Below are 21,383 nucleotides of genomic sequence, written 5' to 3' on the forward strand. Positions count from 1 at the left end.
ACAATAAGTTGGCAAAGTTTAAAAATTATATATGTATGTATGTATGTATGTATGTATGTATGTATGTATCATCATCATCATCATCAGTAGTAGTAACAGTATTTCTTTTCTTTTCTTTTTTTTTTATTTCTTTTTTTTTTTTCTTTTTTTTTTTTTTAAATTTTGTCATTTCCAAGAAATAATGAATACATCAAAGCATGAAATCTTTTTTTAAAAGTGGCTCAGCAAGTGGAAACATTGTGGTGCACAGTATGCAAATTGAGACATCCATTCCAGTATTCATAACACATACGAAGGATGATACTTTGCCCGTTAATACTGAATTTCTGGAACGTTCCTGGAACATTTAGGATAGGAGGATATTATAGCACTGGATTTAAAGGAATATAATTATGGACAAATAAATAATATACAGTCTTCACTGGTACTCTGACCTGGGATAAAACAGTTACTGAAGGTTAATACATGAACGAATGAATGAATAAATATTTATGACATCATATATCTTAGTTGTGACAGCATTCTGTATATCATATTCCACGAGTTTTGAATATAATAGTTTATAACTTGTTTTGAGTATTTGTCCATTTGAGGGACTAAAATCACTGAATGTGCACTTTTACTAAAGAAAAAAAATACAATAACATAAAATGAAATAAAGAGGCTGGGTTTACGGCTGCTCCTAAGGCCATACAGACTTCATATAAATCCATAATGAACTTTTTCACACTATCTGTTGTTACCCAGATGAGGATGGGTTCCCTTCTGAGTCGGGTTCCTCTCAAGGTTTCTTCCTCTTAAAACATCTTAGGGAGTTTTTCCTGGCCACCGTCGCCACTCAGTGGCTTGCTCAGTTGGGATAAATTCGCACCTTTAATATCTGTATACCATGTTGATATTTCTGTAAAGCTGCTTTGAGACAATGTCTATTGTAAAAAGCGCTATACAAATAAAATTGAATTGAATTGAATTGAAGTTTAGTTATTCATAGAGCTAACAAATATCCATGTCTTTCCATGTTTTTTTTTCAGCACAATGAAAGGACATGTAAATACATGCAAACCTTATTTGCACAAACACACTACAAGCAGAATTTCCAGAATGTACAGTTTAACTTTTTTTTTTCTTTTCCAATTTTACAATGATGTGCATATTGTATACATTGGCTAATAATTTGCGTGACAAATGAGAGCATTTTGGCAATCAATTTAAATACTGTAAAAAAATGATTTCTAATTCATTCGTGCACACAGTGGGCCTCATTTATCAATCTTTCAGTAAAGTCGTGTGTGCACTTTCTTAGTCCACATCGAACTACAGATTTTTTTGCCAGATTTACAAAAGTTAATGCAGTAACACTGATTCGTTTTATACTCAAATGCATGTTGATGAATACCAATCATTTGTGATGTGCAAAACATGTGCACATGATGTAGCTCATTTGCATATCATAATGCCCACGAAACCCCATAAGGTAAAGCTCACAGAGAGCTGAAAGCCAGAATAATGACAAAATGGAGAAAGAGTACCTCAGAGGCAGATTTTTTATTTATGTCTTCACCAATAAAAATATTAGCTATTTTATATATATATATATATATATATATATATATATATATATATATATATATATATATATATATATATATTTACACAAACCCAGGAGCTCTCTTAGGAGCTAATAGGATTTTTATGAATACCAAATTTCTTCTGTAAATACTCCTATGGACGATTTACAAATAAATTCACTCATATCCAGCTTGATAAATGAGGCCCAGTTTTTTTCATGACTGAAACTCACACTATGAAACTTCAGCTTGATTTTCCTTTTGCTGCTCATAATCTTAACTCATATTATTGAAACCTCTCCACCTGTTCGGTTTTAGGAGCTTAAACTGACAATCCATCAAGCACACATCTATGTTTCAAATCAATCTGTCCATCCGCTTCCTCAAATAAAACCTGTTAATCATGAAGATCTTCTAGGTAATTTGTCTTAACCATCTCCTTCACTTCTGTGTCAAAAATGGTCTCTTCCATCTTGTCAGAACTGGAATCCATGATGTCACTTGATCTTATTTCAGATGGATCCAACAAACATGTCTTTGTGCCTAAGGAAATGAGTTTTTAAACTTCTATATATAACACCTTGTATGTATTTGGAGTTCTGCAATATATGATGTGGTGTGTATATATAAACCTATGTGTATTAATTACCTGTGCAGTTTTCCTCAGAGCATGTGTTCCTCTCACCCTGATATGTATCTTCTAGTATATCTTCTCTCGTCTCTCTAGGGTTATTCCATTTTCCAAACTGTAATTAACACAAACCCCACCCAGAAGTATGATGGATTGCAAGCTTGAAACAACACAGGCATTGAGAAATAATGTCATGTTGGTCAGAGATTTATAGTATGTACATGTAGATGTGGCCACAAGCTGCTGTCCTGCACAAAGCCAATGAGGATGATCACACTGAGGAACATGAAGTTACTCACCACTCCCACCACAGCTGATGTGAAGGGGAAGTGATAGAGGACATACCTGTACTGAGAAACTTCAGTCACATTCTGTTTAAAGACAAATCTCTCTCTCTCTCTCTCTCTCTCTTTCTCACACACACACACACACACACACACACACACACACACACACACAAACCTGATGCCACGGAAGTGAGCATAAATGTAGAGCTGGGCTTTGTAAATCTGAACTTGGTGAGAGTGGATTTCTATAATAGCTCCAACAGTAGGCTTATACTGCAGAGAGAAAGGCAGAGAGAGGAACAATTAAGGAGACTGAATGTGCAACCTCAGAGACTCAAATTTTTGAAGACCTACTCAACCTGTTTCTATTTACCTAACACATTTATAGAGTGGAATCAGATATGTTATAGGCTAAACCATAAATAGTGAAAGAGTTGCCTTCTGGGGTCAAGTCAGAAACATCAAAGAAGAGGGCAATTTTCTAAGTGGAGTTCATTAACTAGAATTGAATTAAAAGCTGAAACTCAGCCTGCATCCAAAAAGACTGGCACATTTTCATTTTATAAGGATGTTAAGGCAGGAGTTAGCTAAGCTAACTAACTAGTTTATACTATGTTACTGTTTAGTACTATTTGCCTTATATTTAACTCAGTGTGCAAATTATACATTGACTTTCAGGGGGGACAGCTTATTTCAGTTTGCCCAGATTACCCCATCCATCCATTTTCTATACTGCTTATCCTACAGGGTCTCGGGGAACCTGGAGCCTATCCCAGGGAGCATCAGGTACAATCCATCGGATACACCCTGGACGGGGTGCCAATCCATCACAGGGCACAATCACATACACATTCGCACATCCATTCATATACTATGGACACTTTGGACATGGCAATCAGCCTACCATGCATGTCTTTGGACTGGGGGAGGAAACCAGAGTACCTAGAGGAAACCCCCGCAGCACGGGGAGAACATGCAAACTCCGCACACACAGGGCAGTGGTACGTGGTGAACGTGTTAACCACTAAGCCACCGTGTGACCCCAGATCAACTGGTTTGTGTAATGCAGATGTGTGCTTCAGTGATCCATTGTGCTGTATCCTTAAACAGCACATGAACACAACACTTCAAATGCTGTACTGAATACAACGCTGTTCAGCTTTATGTGATGAATAATGCCATGAAAGGCTTAAAAAAGTAGTATGTACTTTCTGAACTACTCCTCAACTTAGTGTCTTTTCTTGCCAGTAAATAAACTGCCTTATTTCTGTTCCTTTCTTTTACTCATGACATCATCAGTGTTAAATGAAATCTGAGTGTAAAAAAGGCCTCCATTCATTAGATGTGAAAAGGTTTTCAATATATTTCAATATTTCAATATATTGAAGCATTGAGCTTCCATATATTGGTAACCTAAACTATACACGGATAAAACAGATATACAGTATCTCACAAAAGTGAGTACACCCCTCACATTTTTGTAAATATTTGATTATATCTTTTCATGTGACAACACTGAAGAAATGACACTTTGCTACAATGTAAAGTAGTGAGTGTACGCTTGTGTAACAGTGTAAATTTGCTGTCCTCTCAAAATAACTCAACACACAGTCATTAATGTCTAAACCGCTGGCAACAAAAGTGAGTACACCCCTAAGTGAAAATGTCCAAATTGGGCCCAAAGTGTCAATATTTTGTGTGGCCACCATTATTTTCCAGCACTGCCTTAACCCTCTTGGGCATGGAGTTCACCAGAGCCTCACAGGTTGCCACTGGAGTCCTCTTCCACTCCTCCATGACGACATCAAAGAGCTGGTGGATGTTAGAGACCTTGTGCTCCTCCACCTTCCGTTTGTGGATGCCCCACAGATGCTCAATAGGGTTTAGGTCTGGAGACATGCTTGGCCAGTCCAACACATTTACCCTCAGCTTCTTTAGCAAGGCAGTGGTCGTCTTGGAGGTGTGTTTGGGGTCGTTATCATGCTGGAATACTGCATACTGTTCATGCTCTGCTTCAGTATGTCACAGTACATGTTGGCATTCATGGTTCCCTCAATGAACTGTAGCTCCCCAGTATCGGCAGCACTCATGCAGCTCCAGACCATGACACTCCCACCACCATGCTTGACTGTAGGCAAGACACACTTGTCTTTGTACTCCTCACCTGGTTGCTGCCACACACGCTTGACACCATCTGAACTGAATAAGTTTATCTTGGTCTCATCAGACCACAGGACATGGTTCCAGTAATACATGCCCTTAGTCTGCTTGTCTTCAGCAAACTGTTTGTGGGCTTTCTTGTGCGTCATCTTTAGAAGAGGCTTCCTTCTGGGACGACAGCCATGCACACCAATTTGATGCAGTGTGTGACGTATGGTCTGAGAACTGACAGGCTGACCCCCCCACCCCTTCAACCTCTGCAGCAATGCTGGCAGCACTCATACGTCTATTTCCCAAAGACAATCTCTGGATATGATGCTGAGCACGTGCACTCAACTTCTTTGGTCGACCATGGCGAGGCCTGTTCTGAGTGGAACCTGTCCTGTTAAACCGCTGTATGGTCTTGGCCACCGTGCTGTAGCTCAGTGTCAGGGTTTTGGCAATCTTCTTACAGCCTAGGCCATCTTTATGTAGAGCAACAATTCTTTTTTTCAGATAGAATTCTTTGCCATGAGGTGCCATGTTGAACTTCCAGTGACCAGTATGAGGGAGTGTTAAAGTGATGACACCAAATTTAACACACCTGCTCCCCATTCGCACCTGAGACCTTGTAACATTAACAAGTCACATGACACCGGGGAGGGAAAATGGCTAATTGGGCGCAATTTGGACATTTTTACTTAGGGGTGTACTCACTTTTGTGAGATACTGTAAATGAGTCGTGACTAAAAGGTTGTCTTACACAATGGTATGGTATTGATATGTGAACAAAAAGAATATGTTTAAAAATGCCACAGTTTTTGTATGATACAGCATCTCAGTATGTAAAAATGATAGTGAAGTGATTCCTAACCATTTCACCACTGAATGGATGATCATGAGAAAACACATGCACACATAGCTTACCGTTACCATAGTAAAGGACATACAGTGGGGGAAATAAGTATTGAACGCGTGAACATTTTTTTCAGTAAATTATATTTACAATGAGGGCAATCACATTAAATTTTCACCAGACATCAGCATTAACTCAAGAAATCCGGAAAGATAAAGAATTCACAACATTAAAATCCATAAATGAAGTTATATTTAATAAAGTGGAATGACACAGGAAAAAAGTATTACACACTAAGAAAAAGGCTCTTTCCATGTCAACCAACGAACACCCAAGTAAAAGTGCAGAAAGGCATTTTAAGACTTCTTGGATTCAAGAGTTTGCATGGCTCATGTATGATGATTGCACACAAAAAATGTTTTGTGACTTTTGTTCCAAAGTGGCCAGAGAAATAGCGGGGAAAACGGATTTCATTACAGGAACGAACCATTTCAAGAAACAGACTGTGAGAAAACAGGGCGATAGTCGAAAGCATAAAAAAGCTCATGTCTCTGTAATCACAGAGTGCGGCACAAAAAACACAATTAGCACAAACAGTGTCTCGTACATGTCAACTACTTGACGAGACCGAATGGAAGGAGTTAAAAATAAAATTCAACACCACCTATATGATTGCATGTGAAGAGCTGCATTTCACCAGATTTACTTCTCAGATATTACTAATAAAGAAAAATTTACAGGATGTGTGCAAGACGTTTGACAACGACACAGAATGTGTTTTTGAGCAGAATGTATCTAGTTGAGATATTGCTTTTCCTACCAATTTTGGCTGCTCAGTGTGAATGCGACTTTTCAACTCAAAACAGGATAAACTCAAAAGTATGCAGTTCAACCTTGGAAGACTCGATTAGGATCAGCACAGAATCACTTGATCAGTTTGATCCTGAACCATGTGTCAAACGCTGGCTTTCTGCAAAAAAGAGGAGGAGGCCGCGCATGGTGGCTTATTGGTTAGCACGTTCGCCTCACACCTCCAGGGTCGAGGGTTCGATTCCCACCGTGGCCCTATGTGTGCTGAGTTTGCATGTTCTCCCCGTGCTGCAGGGGTTTCCTCTGGGTACTCTGGTTTTCTCCCCCAGTCCAAAGACATGCATGGTAGGCTGATTGGCATGTCCAAAGTGTCTGTAGTGTATGAATGGGTGTGTGAATGTGTATGTGAATGTGTATATGATTGTGCCCTGCGATGGATTGGCACCCTGTCCAGGGTGTACCCTGCCTTGTACCCGATGCTTCCTGGGATAGGCTCCAGGTTCCCCCATGAACCTGAAGAAGGATAAGTGGTATAGAAGATGGAGGAGGAGGCCAAACTACACTCAATGGCCAAGTGATGCTGACATAATTATGGTCAGTGACACTGGCTAGGATTCTGTGTAAAGATCAATTCTTTGCAACTATACATAGTTCTCAAGTTGGAAAAGACGTTCAGTTCCCAATTTAAGTGAACTTGGATGAAAATGCTGATGCTGTTGTGGCGCCAGGCTGGCAGCCGGCGCACAGGATACAAAGATCGCTCCTCACGTGACTGCCACAGTGGCGCAGAAGAGACAGCTCCGCTTCAGCGCCACCAAATATTTTGGACATCCAGAGAGCACGTGGCGGCGGGGCGGGGCCGCCGACACACCCACAGCTCGTGAATGGTGCACCGTACGGAAGAATTCCACCATCCAGCGAGGGGAAAGTATAAAAGGGTGATATTCCACTTGCAGAAAGAGGGAAGTATCCCCGAGCATGTGCGTGAATTTCTGGCGTGTTTTATGCAGTTTTGCCGACGCGTGCCTGTTTGCTAATCGCTGTTGTGTGTTTTTTCGGGTTTCAGGTGACTCCGACGCGAGTGACGGCTCCGCCCTGCCCCCTTGGCTGTAACCGCCAATGGCTGAGACCCTCACCACCCGATCGCCCTTCAACCCACACACACACACACACCCACACACACCCACACGCGCACCCACATGCGCACCCCCGTTCACCGATTGTCTTAAATAAATCCCCCATAACATTGAAACAGCCTCCTGTGTGTCTGTGCTCTGCCCACCTCTGGCTAAAATCCCTACACTGGTGGAGGATGCGGGTATGAGCACAGACCCACCCATCTAAAAAAAAAAAAAATAAAATAAAAAAAGTGTTTTTTTCCTCTTTTCCCCGTTTTCCCTCACCTCCGTTGGGGATTGTTCACAAACATGGGTCCCACGCTGCAGCACCTTCTGGAGGCCAGTATTCAGTAGCAAACAGTGGCACAACAGCTCGCCCACAGCCTACAAGCGGTGACACAAGAGCTAGTGGCCCTGAGGACAGCGACTCCCGCAGATGCTACGCACCTCCCTGATCCTGGGTGTGAGGTCCGATGCCTGCTTCCCCCTCTAAACCCCGAAGACGACATCGAGGCCTACCTCGAGACCTTTGAGAGTGTCGCCCGCTGCGAAGAGTGGGACCGCGATGAGTGGCCACGCATCCTCGGCCCGCTGCTTTCCGGGGAGGCGCGCACAGCCTATTACTACCTCTCTCCGGGGGAAGCAGCCGACTATGGAGATGTAAAAAGGGAGATCCTGGCATGGTGTGGGCGAAACCCGCTCCAGGCAGCGGCGGAGTTCCACCAGTGGCGCTACAGGCCGGGAGCCAAGCCACATGGACAGATGGACACCCTCCTGCGCCTCACCAAGAGGTGGCTCCAGCCTGACATGCACTCTGCCACCGAGGTTGTAGAGAGGGTGGCCGTGGACCGGTTCCTGAGGACCTTGCCACTCACAGAATGCCAGGCCGTGGGGATGCAAGCCCCCGGGACTCCCAGGGAACGATTGACCACCCTGGAACACACCCTGACCACCCTGGCACTCAGCAAAGAGGGACAGCACCAGCAAGGCCACCCGGAATACAGGGCGCCCCAGGACGAGCCCAGCCCGACCAAGCCAGACCATGGGACACCGAAGAAGACCCAGAAAACCTGGCCCGCAGGACGTGTCCTCCCCATGCTGGATCGGCCAAAACCGCCGCAGCGAGCGAAGGAAGCACAAGTGCAACAGGCCTACCTGGTCCGAGGTGAGGTGGACGCCGGGACAGAAGGTAAGCTGCACACACCTTCTAACCCTCTCTCGTCTGTATTCCAGCAGGTAAACCAGCAGGGGAACTTTGGCTGAGAGCAGAAAGAGGACAGCCGCCTGAAGTATTGCTGGGCCCAGGTGCGCCAGATTGAAGGGATCGACCAGAGCCTGAACCAGAGGCTCCCCTCTTCTTACTTTCTGGTCAAAGGAGGCTTACTGTACCACCGGACCTACCGCCGAGGGGAGACCGTGGACCTCTTGGTCGTGCCCAAAGCCAGAACGCAGGCCCTGATGCACCTGGCCCATGCCCATCTGCTCGGGGGCCACCTGGGGGCGAGAAACACCTTGGAGAAGCTGAAGGACCGTTTTGTCTGGCCAGGCATGGACACAGAGTTCCGACGCTTCTGCCAACAATGCCCCCAGTGCCAACGCACGGCCCCAAGGAAGCCCCGGCTGGCACCACTCATCCCGCTTCCCATCATAGGCATCCCATTTGGGAGGATCGGCGTGGACCTCGTTGAGCCGCTCCCCAGGTCCACCTGAGGGCATGAGTACATATTGGTAATCGTGGACTATGCCACCAGATACCCCGAGGCGGTACCACTGCGTAAAGCCACCTCCCGGAACATCACCAAAGAACTGGTGCTCCTGTTCAGCTGTGTGGGGATCCCAAAAGACATCCTAACTGACCAAGGTACCCCGTTTGTGTCAAAGCTTATGTCTGATCTGTGTCGGCTGTTGCAGGTGAAACACCTAAAGGCATCAGTCTACCACCCACAAACGGATGGACTGGTCGAACAGTTCAACCGGACCTTAAAGCAGATGTTGCGCCGGGTGGTACACGAGGAAGGGAGGAACTGGGACCTTCTCCTGCCGTACATCCTCTTCGCCATCCGAGAGTGCCCCCAGGTGTCCACGGGCTTCACACCCTTCGAGCTCCTCTTCGGACGGCGGCCGCGTGGACTGCTGGACGTGGCACGGGAAGCCTGGGAAGAACAGCCTTCCCCGTTCCGCTCGGTCATCGAGTATGTACAGGATATGCTGGAGAAGATCGACCGAGTGGCCCTGATCGTCCAGGAACATATGAGAGCCACCCAGGAGGAACAGAAACGAGTGTACAACCGCCTAACGCAACCCCGCGAGTTCCAACCTGGTGATCGGGTACTCCTGCTAGTGCCCAGCAGCTCCTGCAAATTCCTAGCTCGGTGGAAGGGCCCATATACGGTCCTCGAGAGGAGAGGTCCCGTGAATTATCACTGCAGCAGCCCGGTAAGCGAGCAGACACACAAATGTACCACATAAACCTGCTGAAAAGGTGGACAGAGCCAGAACCGGTACTGTCTGCATTTGCAGCCCTACACACAGATCATGACCAGGGCACCTTAGTCCAACTGGGCGAAGAACTCACCCCTGCCCAGAAGCAGGAGCTGGCAGAGTTATTGGGGCAATATACCGATGTTTTTTCTACTTCCCCAGGCATGATGCAGCTGGTACAGCATGAAATCAAGACTCAGCCGGGAGTGGTGGTGTGGCAGTGGCCCTATCGGTCCCGGAAGCCCGCCGTAAGGCTATCGAGGAGGAGGTCAGCCGGATGCTGCGGGACAACATCATAGAGGAGTCCAACAGTCCCTGGTCCAGCCCTATCATAGTCTTACCAAAGCCTGATGGAAGTATGCACCTCTGCAATGACTTTCGGAAGCTAAACCAGGTCTCGGAGTTTGACAGTTATCCTCTCCCCCGGGTGGACGACCTAGTGGAGCAATTGGGGAGGGCTCGTTTCATCTCCACCCTGGACCTAACAAAGGGGTAATGGCAAGTGGCGCTGACCCCAGAGGCGAGACCGAAGACGGCCTTCAGTACGGCGAACGGCCACTGGCAATACTGGGTCCTCCCCTTTGGGCTACATGGAGCTCCTGCGACGTTCCAGAGGCTGATGGACATTGTCCTGCGACCCCATCGTGCCTTCGCAGCCACCTACCTGGACGATGTGGTCATTCACTCCTCCACCTGGTCGGACCACCTGTTCCAACTGGGGGAAGTCCTGAAGGAGCTCTGGAAGGCTGGGCTGACAGCCAACCCCAAAAAGTGCCACCTGGGGCTGACCGAGGCACAGTACCTCGGGTACCGTATTGGCCGGGGCTTACTCAAGCCACAAGCGAAGAAAATTGAGGCAGTAAAGGGCTATCCTCGACCTTCGACAAAAAAACAGGTACGTGCCTTCCTGGGGTTGGCGGGGTACTACCGTAGGTTTGTACCTAACTTCTCCTCTCTAGCACCCCCTCTCAGATCTCACAAAGAAGGGCCAGCAGAGCGAGCATTCCAGGACCTAAAGGAAGCCCTCACCAGCACCCCTGTACTACATAACCCGGACTTCGCCCTCCCATTCACCGTGCACACAGATGCGTCAGAAACCGGGCTGGGCGCGGTCCTCTCACAGACCTTCGACGGGGAGGAGCACCCGGTCCTCTACATTAGCCGAAAGTTGTCCCCAGCGGAGAGGAAGTATGCGGCCGTGGAGAGGGAGGCCCTAGCAATAAAGTGGACCATCGAGGAACTACGGTACTTCCTGGCTGGGTGGAACTTCGTTCTGGTAACAGACCACGCCCCACTCCAATGGATGGCCAAGGCCAAGGACACTAACGCCCAGGTGACTCGGTGGTTCCTCTCCCTACAAAATTTCTCATTCCAGGTCCAGCACCAGGCAGGGACCCAACACAGAAATGCAGATGGCCTCTCAAGACGGGACGCCTTGTGGGGCCGACACGCGGCGGCAGTTGGCTCGGAGCTGGGTGGGGGGAGGGGGTATGGGTACTGTGGCGCCAGGCCGGTAGCCGGCGCACAGGAAACAAAGATCGCTCCTCACACGACTGCCGCAGTGGCGCAGAAGAGACAGCTCCGCTTCAGCGCCACCAAATATTTTGGAGATTCTGAGAGCACGTGGCGGCGGGGCGGGGCCGCCAACACACCCACGGCTCATGAATGGTGCACTGTACGGAAGAATTCCACCATCCAGCAAGCGAGGGGAGAGTATAAAAGGGCGATATTCCACTCGCAGAAAGAGGGAAGTATCCCCGAGCATGTGCGCGAATTTCTGGCGTGTTTTATGCAGTTTTGCCAACGCGTGCCCTTCTTGCTAATCGCTGTTGTGTGTTTTTTCGGGTTTCAGGTGACTCCGACGCGAGTGACGGCTCCGCCCCGCCCCCTTGGCTGTAACCGCCGACGGCTGAGACCCTCACAGCCCAATTGCCCTTCAACCCCCACACACACACCCACACACGCGCCCACACGCGCACCCCCGTTCACCGATTGTCTTAAATAAATCCCCCATAACATTGAAACAGCCTCCTGTGTGTCTGTGCTCCTCCCACCGCTGGCTAAAATCCCTACACTGTAAAAAGAGGCCAGAGGTATGCATATGACAGGATGACTGGAAGTAAGTGTTTTCAATTTTTTTTAACATAAGTTCATTCTTATGTGGCACTTTAAAAATCATTTGGTGCCTGTTTAAAGAGCCAATGGCTCTTTAATAGATTTTTTTGTCTGGAGCCCTGCTTTTGACATAACACAGTATAGACAGCTACATGATTATAGTTCTGGTTCTCTTTTGCCAGTTGTGACTCACATGAGCAACAAATTTATTTATTGTATTAAAACAAATCCAAACATTGAACACGTTTTAAGCTCTAAAATAAGCTCTAAATAAAAGTCTTTTAGATCATATTGCTTTTCTCCTGACTTTATTTACATATATGACCTTGAAGTAATCCAAAAGTAATCAGATCACATTACTTTCTTATTGTGATGCTTGGATTACGTTACTGATTACATTTTTTACGAAGTAATTTGTAACTGTAACGGAATACATTGTTAAAGTAACCCTCCCAACCCTGGTAATGTATATGGTCTAATTTCCATTTTTGTGGTCATAAATTATTTGTTCAAATTCAGAGTCGTATGCTATTTTAGTTAACAGTATTTTATTAGCTTGCTTCAGTCACACTCAAGACTTAAAGTGAACTCAAGACAATAGGTAAACTTCATCTTAATCACTTCACCCTAAACATTTAGTTTTGATGAATTGTACAGGAAATTTCTGCTTGAAATAAAATAAATATTTAGATTATGACATTTTTTTCCAAGAAAAGGTGTCTTTCAAACACTTTATATACATTTTAAACACTTTACTCAATATCTCCCATGCTACCTCCACTGCATTCAGCTCATTGAGTGCACGATTGCGTGGTATTTCCAGCATTTAGTCTACCGCATCTGCTCATGCATTGACAATAGTATAACCCATTTTAGGGATGGTCAAATTTATATTGACTTTTTTGTTGAGATTGACTGAGAAATGCAAACTATTTTTCATTATTAAAACTTAGTATCATGTGAAAATCTCAAGACCCCTCCCCCCTATATCTTTTGATGACCTTCAGAGGCTCAAGCCTTATTTAGGGTGGTCAGACCCCCCCTAAACCCTCCCAGAATTTGCACCCTGATTTAACTTGGAGTGAGTAATAACATTATAATTATATATTGCAAGTTTTTAAAATGTCATAAAGTACTGTTCATTTAGGAATATCATAGACTGGGACAAAAGCTTAGGCAGTTATCATGATCAGTGGCAAGACATTTAGTATGGGTATGGGATTGCAAGTGCTGAAATTTGTGGGTTGTGAAATGTGAAATAGTCATAACACACTCTGCTCAAATGAGATTCTCCCTCTTTCCTTTAATGAAGCTATAATATAAAATACATTTTAAAATAATGTCTTTATATGGCATAGTCATATAATTCAATCATATGGCTTGTTATTAGTTCACAGCCTTCTAGCTGTGTCTGAGTGCAGGCCAATACTCACTGAGCTGTCTATATAAGAAGAGTAAAGCTCGACCGGGACATGCTGCTTCTGCTCAATTACTCCCATCAGCATCAAAGGAAGAAACATCAGAGTCTCCAGAGTCTGCAGCAGGTATGAGCGATAGTGAAGCATAGTCTAGAATCAATGCAAAAAATATGGTTCAGTGAAAGATATTATTGGTGAGCGGTGCATTGTTCGTGATACTGTAGTGGCAAGGTAACACAAACAGTGGGAAGGATAAGATGGTTGTGTGTATGTGTTTGCATATGTATGGGAACACACAGTTTGCATTGAAGTGTGAACAGTCTGTCCTTCATGGGAGTAACATGACATCTTCACCAGGAACATCCCCAGTTCCATGTTGGTTGGAGACTCTGGCATTTCCAGGTCCAGTGTAATCTGATAGGGCTGACCAGGTGTCATCACCTACATTTAGTTCAACAACCGAAAGAACAGTAATAAAGATGCAACTACAATTATACATTTAACTTTAAAAATTGTCTATCTATGTACAAGTCAGTATGGAAGTAGTATAAGTCAGTGAGAATACAAGGTCACCTGTTTCTGGCAGTTTGTTAGCAGTGAGAAGTTGGCCACAGGAAAGGAGCAGACAGAATCTGAGAGTGTTCTGCTGGACAATCAAACACTCATTAGGATGATTACGGGCCAAACAGTACTTATACCACAGTGCTGTTGAATGCTCAATTCTGATTGGCCAGAAGGTATAATGATTATAGTTCCAGCTCATTCTAATACATCATTGTTTCTATAGTAACAATTTACAGCAGAAATCATATGGTGGATGCCCCAGATGACCATAGTTAAAAATATGTGTAATCGTTGATACTGTGAAGCTTTCTGTGAGGAGGTGTTTCTTTTCTTTTTTTTTTTTGAAGGAGTCACCGGTGTCAGTGCTTTGTAGCAGTCCGAGGTAAAGCTGTAACCTTAACATTTCACTCATAGATATTCACTTATTGTGTTAAAGAGAGAAAGAAGAGAGGCAAGTGAGGGAATGACTTGTTTATACAGTAACCGTTAACATAAGCTATAACTGGAACTAACTTGTTTTGCAGATGTTCTACAACATTAAATGCAACTATAAAGGGGTAAAATATATGATGTGTTATTCTTTACTTACCAAAAATTTATAATCATTTGCAAATTGTGATATAAGAGGAATAAAATACTTCAGGATGTGCTGTTATTAGAAAATAATCAACTTTGGCATGGTAACAGTAACTCTGTTTAGCCAAGGGTCACATCACACCACCCAGGTGTTGATTATTTTCCTATCGTGTTTAATTCCTTACTTATACTCGTACAAATAAATAAGTATACTTATAGTAAGACTTGACATTTCTCAAAGGAATAAGCAGGAATATAAGTTTTTTTAATCATGTCTAGCAAAATGTTTGACGTGGAAAAATGCTAACTGTTCTTCAGTCTTGGAGTATTTGAACTGTATGGTACAAATTAAAACTCTCACCTGTAATGGAAGTGCACAGGAGTGACGAAGATTGCGGTGGGCATGAAAGAATAATAGAAACTGACATAGAGAAAAATGGCCAGAAGTATCAACAGCTGAAGCATACACAGGATACTGGCAGTGTGCACGACTTTCTGTTTGATCCTTAGACCCAGTCCAGTTGTCACTTTGTGGATTTGGAGCAGGAGGTCCCCAATCTCTGTGTTCAGCTCATGAATGTTAGGGCCCTCTGTATACAAGCCCTCCATCTCTGAGCTGTGATTCCAAACTGTCTGCTAGCAAGCTATGACAATTTTTTTTTAAAGCTATTGTTTTTTCCTCCTTCCCTTTCTCTTAAACTGAACGTTTTCCTCAGCTCTTTCCTTTTCAGTACCCCTACACCAGTTCACTCTTAGCACATAACATAAAAACTTTACACACATTCACAGATTAACATTCTTCTTGTTTCTCCATAATCCTCATGAAGAGATGTTTCGCATAACTGCCCATGTGGATCAGCACGTCTTCAGCTTTTAATTAGTTTCTGTTCTTCCAAACAATCTTTGGACTAATCACTGTGAAAGCCCAAGATTTATAGTAGTAGCTTTAGCAGCATGATCTCTTTTTCTCCGTTGTCTCATCCAGGGAAAAGGGCAAGAGGCTGGAAAACACTGACTGTGTGTACCAAATGGAGTAAAGCGTACTACCCTGTTACTCATAATGTACCATCCTCCTGGCATACTTAGTAAAGCATTCAAATGGGTGTGGAACTTTTTGTACAGATAACTGTGACACAGCTAGCTGCCCTTACAACCTTGAAACATTCTGCAAGATATTCCACAGGATTATCCTCAGCCCATAGGTTTGAAGTGAAAATGTATGTACCGTAATATGTTCTGAAAGTACAATGAAGCACAGTAATCACTTGTGATTTGTCTAAAACTGCTTGTGCTGCTTCTCCAAGCTGACTGACCTACTCATAGCATCTTTGTATGACTAGTTTTATGGGGTCTCTTAGAACTAATTTAGTATTTTTAACAGAACATATCACAGTATCCTACTTTTCACCTACTTTTTGACTACTGTGGTTTCAGACCTACAAATTTTTCTGGTGTGCTATTTTGAGTAAAAGTATGCGATTTCAGATGCAGCCAGTGACACTTACCCCAGTGTGAAAGAGTTCATGACCAGCACGTGACGCAAGAACACAAGGAATGCTGCAATGAAATCACATGTTTTTAAATGTCTGAGCAGAATTCTCATTAGAAATAAGAAAACAAGCACCAGAAGTACTTAGGACATCATGAAATATTGTTACAATTTGTATTTGTGTACATCTCCAAAAATTTTAAACACCACATTATTTACATTTCACATCACTTTTTAAATGTACCTTTAGCTTCTTCTACTCTATATATAGATCTCATGATTAGACATTTACTCCACTGCATAGTGTACAAGCCATTGTTTTATATTCTACAATATGTAGTCCATGTAAGAAATTACAGATTGTCTCTAAGCAGATTTGATTCCAAGGTAGGCGTTAGAACAAGCTCGTCCCCCCAAAAGGCCTAATTATCATAGGAACAATTCATCTCTGTCTCAGAAGAATGTGGATAATACCAAAAATGAAATGACATTAAATTACATTAAATTAATTACTGTTTTTATTTTGCAAACTGATTTTGAAGTATGTATATTTAACTTTTGGCATGCATACTTAAAATTAAGTATGCATATAAACTTTGTGTCCATACTTAATTTGTGTACAACTTTTAAAAAAGCATACACATTTTGCATACTTATTGTTTAGTATTTGTACATATTTTTACTAGAGATGAACCGATAATAAATTTCTCAGCCAATACCGCTAACCGATATTGATAGTTCTGCCTTTTATGCCTTCTTTTAAATTAACAACAATTAATTCCAATTTAATTCTGAAAAAAAAAAATGCAAATAAAAACTTTATTCTCTCCATTTCAACAAGTTGTTTCACAGTAACTGGTCTCATAAACAGAAAACACATTACTCAAATTAATATTAACACGAACTAAATTCTGAAGATTAAAGTAAGATTTATTAACTTATTGAATGTTATTAATTCATATTAATAGAATTAAGTGATTCTAAAAAACCTCCTGTTAGTCTCACATTCACTCACCACTAACACAACCATTTCTACTTCATCATTGAACATCAAACTGATAATATATAATATAAACTTTTTTTTTGATGATATTAACTCATATTAACATTAACTGGATATGAAATATACTACTCTACAAATATATTTTTCTGTGCAATATATATTTTTTTCCAACTCATCTTTATTTAAATCTTTCAACGGTGTACTGGCCCTTTAATTCAGCACGAGCAGCATGGGAAAAAAATTAGACTTGATGCCGAAACTCCCACTTCACTGCTGCTCACTTCCGGTGTAAAATTTTAGCAGTGCAGAGATTATCGATGTGTTTTCCCGCCCTCTTTTTATTGACAGGATATAATCGCCCCGCTCATCGGATGTTTTTAAACTATCGGCCGATGGCCCATAGCATGAAAAATTGCCTTTATCGGACGATACATCGGTGCATCTCTAATTTTTATTGATTTGTACTTTCATATTTCTTTGCTTAAAGATGTCTGTGTATTAGTAAATTAGGTAAACGTTGCTTAGTTCATTAATCCATAGGGTAAGCTAGTTAAACTTTAGCTGGCTCTAAAACACTTAATGGTTTAATTAAAAATCTGACTTGTGAGACTACCGTGACTCTGACCGGGACAAATATGTAGATGATTGAATGATTTTTTTCAGCATGATTCTGATGCTCAAACTGACCTGACATATAAGGAATAATAAACAGCTAAGGTTTGACCAATGACCAATGTGTACTAAATGATGAATAACCTAAAAATCACAATCATGACACTTGTAAATAATTAACTTCATATATGCAATTTATTAGATCCTTAAAATAAAAAGGCAGCTAAACTGTGAAATTAACCCCGTAATAATTGTTGGAATTATATGAATGAATGACAATAACTTGCTAATAGTCCATCACCTGAATCTTTCTAATTGGCATGGGCCTCCAGTCAGTGTTGTTCACTGCGTGATTCAAGACTTGATCACGCTCAATTTATATTTGACATAATCTTGTAATTAGAAACTTGTTTAAATTAGGTTTATCATAAGTTTTGATGAGAAGCGTAATATTTTTATGTGAACCATTCGACCATACATTCTATTTTCATTGTACTGTGTTCAGCAACAGCATGTTGTTCCATGCATCACCTGGTGGTTATTGTGTGAAGCACAACAAATGAATTGAAATTCTTAGAACTGTGCCTGCAGTATACCACGTGATCACATGTGACGAATGGCGTGATACTGTGTGAAAAAACGCGCATTCTTAAACGCCACATCTGTATTTATTTTGCAAACTGATTTTTAAGTATGTATATTTAAATTTTGGCATGCATACTTAAAATTCTAGTATGCATTCTTATTTTTTAAGTATGCATATAAACTTTTTGTCTATACTTAATTTGTGTACAACTTTTACAAAAGCATACACATTTTGCATACTTATTGTTTAGTATTTGTACATACTTTTACTGATTTATACTTTCACATTTCTTTGCTTAAAGACTTCTATGTATTAGTAAATTAGGCAAACATTGCTTAGTTCATTAATCCATAGGGTAAGCTAGTTAAACTTTAGATGGCTCGTGCATCTCTGACCAGGATGAATAAACTGGATGAATTAAGTGTTTCAGCATGATTCAGATACTCAAACTGACATATAACGAATAGTTAAAACCTAAGGTTTGATGAATGACTGCAGTGGTAAGCTGGAGTATTGGGTAGTGTTAATACTTCACATTCCAAGCATTGTAGGTTCAATGCTGAACTGTGGTCTCTTGTGTAGTGTTTCATGGTTCCTCCTGGGCTTGTGTGGATTTCCTGCAGGTTCTCTAGTTTTCTCCCACCTCTAAAATTTAAGTATGCATACTTATATTTTTACATATGCATATAAACTTTGTGTATATACTTAGTTTTAAAGCATACTTATTTAGCATATTTGTACATATTTTTACTGATTTATACATTACATTTGTACATATTTTTACTGATTTATACTTTCATATTTCTTTGCTTAAAGACTTCTATGTATCAGTACATTAGGTAAACATTGCTTAGTTAATGATCAGATTCATTATTAGATTAATTAATTATTAGTTTATTAATCCATATGGTAAGCTAGTTAAACTTTAGCTTGGTCCTGCTGCAGTGGTGAGTTGGCATAATGGGCCTGTGTGGGTTTCCTACAGGTTCTCCAGTTTTCTCACACCTCCTGAAAACATGCCACTTAATGGTTTAGCTAAAAGTCTGACTTGTGAGACTACCATGACTCTGACTGGGACAAATATGTAGATAATTGAATGAATTTTTTCAGCATGATTCTGATGCTCAAACTGACATATAAGGAATAATAAACAGCTAAGGTTTGACCAATGACCAATGTGTACTAAATGACGAATAACCTAAAAATCACAAACATGAAACTTGTAAATAAAATAATTTCATATATGCAATTTATAAATTCCTTAAAATAAAAAGGCAGCTAAATTGTGAAAAAAAGGTAATAATTGTTGGAGTTATACAAATGAATGACGATAACTTGCTAATAGTTCATCACCTGAATCTTCCTAATTGGCATGGGCCTCCAGTCAGGTTTTACTTACGTGCACTTCGGGAGTAAGGAGTTGTTTGGGATTAAACCTAGATTTTATGATCTCACTGCAGATAAGACATTTCTGTAAATACAGACTTAGATCTACAAAGAACCAACAACATTGAACAAGCCAGTGCTTTTCATTTATACTATTCTCTTTAAGTGGCACTATACAATTTCCTTTAATACTCAGTCTCTGATTACTGAGGTGGTGTATGTTATTTACATGAAACTAATTTTACCTGTCATTATGCTGGTTAAATGATAAGGAAATAAATTACATATCGCTGCGCACCTTCATACTAAATTAAGTCATCAAGCATGATGAGTGATTGCTTTTGCATGAGGTAAATGAATTTCCCAATTTAAATTTAATTATGTTATATTTGCCCTTGAACATGGTTCATGTCCACTGCAATTTTTCCACTGACAATACAGATGAGCCTAGCCATTGATGTATGAGACCTGATGTCTGAGAAAAAAACAAACAAAACAAAAAAAACCCAAACAAAACAAAAACATGAATTCACTGGGCATCAGTTCCCAAAGTGTGGATAGTGTTTGATGTAGGAAAAGAGGGTCAGCAGATAATTTTGCTTGTGCCAACGTTTCTCTTTGAAAGCAATGAATCAGTTTCACCACAGGCTGCAATTTAAGATCCCAGGTGAATTTTTTTTTGGTTTCAGTGTATTTGATTATAATCTATGCCAGCTCTGAGGTTAGGATACCACTGACATGAGAGAGAGAGAGAGAGAGAGAGAGAAAGAGAGATGCAACTTCTATAAGTGGCACCAACCTCAGAAATGCACAAACTCAGTAAAACGGTTGCAGTGGCGAGGATATGCTTTAATATTAGGGGGCATTTCTCATGACAGGCAGCAGGGAGATTTATAGCTATAAGTGATATAAGCAGTGGCTTAGGGCCAAGGAAATGGGATGTGGGGGTACTGAGGGTACTGCAGCAACCCTAATGTCAGGATTCCATTAAATGCAAGTGTGACTTTGACTTCTAAAATAATAACAATAATAAAAGCACATTTTAAAATGGAGAATTTTGAGTAGTTTTTGAGTTTGTCCTGTAGGTCTGAGATGGTAGTTTTATTTTATGGGTTATTTGTAGGTCATTCAAATCGACATGAACCTTTCACATTAGATGTTGATATTTGTTGTTGATGTGCATTCATGCATTGTTTAAATCATCTAAATACAGTACCAGGTAATTGCCTTAGCAAATCGCAACCATGAAGTTGCAAAATATCAGATTTTTTTCAAGATCCCCATTGAATCAATATTACGAAATACATAATGTCATGTATGCTGCTTAAAATTCCTGCACCCCAATGTAAATGCCTTCCTACACTTCCTGAATGCAGGATTAAAAAAAAAAAAACATGTGTAGTAGGGGTCTTGCCTAAGGCCCCAAGAGGTTCAGCAACAGCCCTGTCAGTCAGCCTCAACCAGTAAAGGCTACACACAACATCAGCAACAGTGGGTTCTGTTGCTGATGATGTGTGGGTTCTCTTAAATGCCAGGCAACTGTGAAATGTCAAGCCCTTGCAAACTTTCATCTCAAAGGAGAGGAACGCCACATTTTGGAAAACACACACACACACACACATAATTTTATATCATGAGATAGGTCATATGACCTCCTATGCAAGGTGATATTGATTGTTTAGGCCACAGGTAAGGTATCAGTAATAGTGTTACTGCGAACAGCAGAGAGGCTTTGACTGGCAGC

At 41.8% G+C, this 21,383-nt stretch overlaps 1 protein-coding gene across 1 annotated transcript; it reads right to left on the reverse strand.

The window, feature by feature from the left end:
* Positions 1-1,670: 1,670 nt before the first annotated feature.
* On the reverse strand, positions 1,671-15,202 carry bscl2l (BSCL2 lipid droplet biogenesis associated, seipin, like). Its single transcript, XM_053631556.1, has 8 exons — positions 14,925-15,202; positions 13,997-14,066; positions 13,721-13,864; positions 13,439-13,573; positions 2,662-2,759; positions 2,421-2,544; positions 2,218-2,314; positions 1,671-2,111 (listed from the first exon to the last, which is right to left on the reverse strand). The coding sequence occupies exons 1-8, from the start codon at positions 15,170-15,172 to the stop codon at positions 1,966-1,968; spliced, it is 1,062 nt and encodes a 353-aa protein (XP_053487531.1). The 5' UTR covers positions 15,173-15,202; the 3' UTR covers positions 1,671-1,965.
* Positions 15,203-21,383: the final 6,181 nt, after the last annotated feature.

Source organism: Ictalurus furcatus, chromosome 8 (genome assembly GCF_023375685.1).
Source record: "Ictalurus furcatus strain D&B chromosome 8, Billie_1.0, whole genome shotgun sequence".
In the NCBI taxonomy this organism is placed as follows: Eukaryota; Metazoa; Chordata; class Actinopteri; order Siluriformes; family Ictaluridae; genus Ictalurus; species Ictalurus furcatus.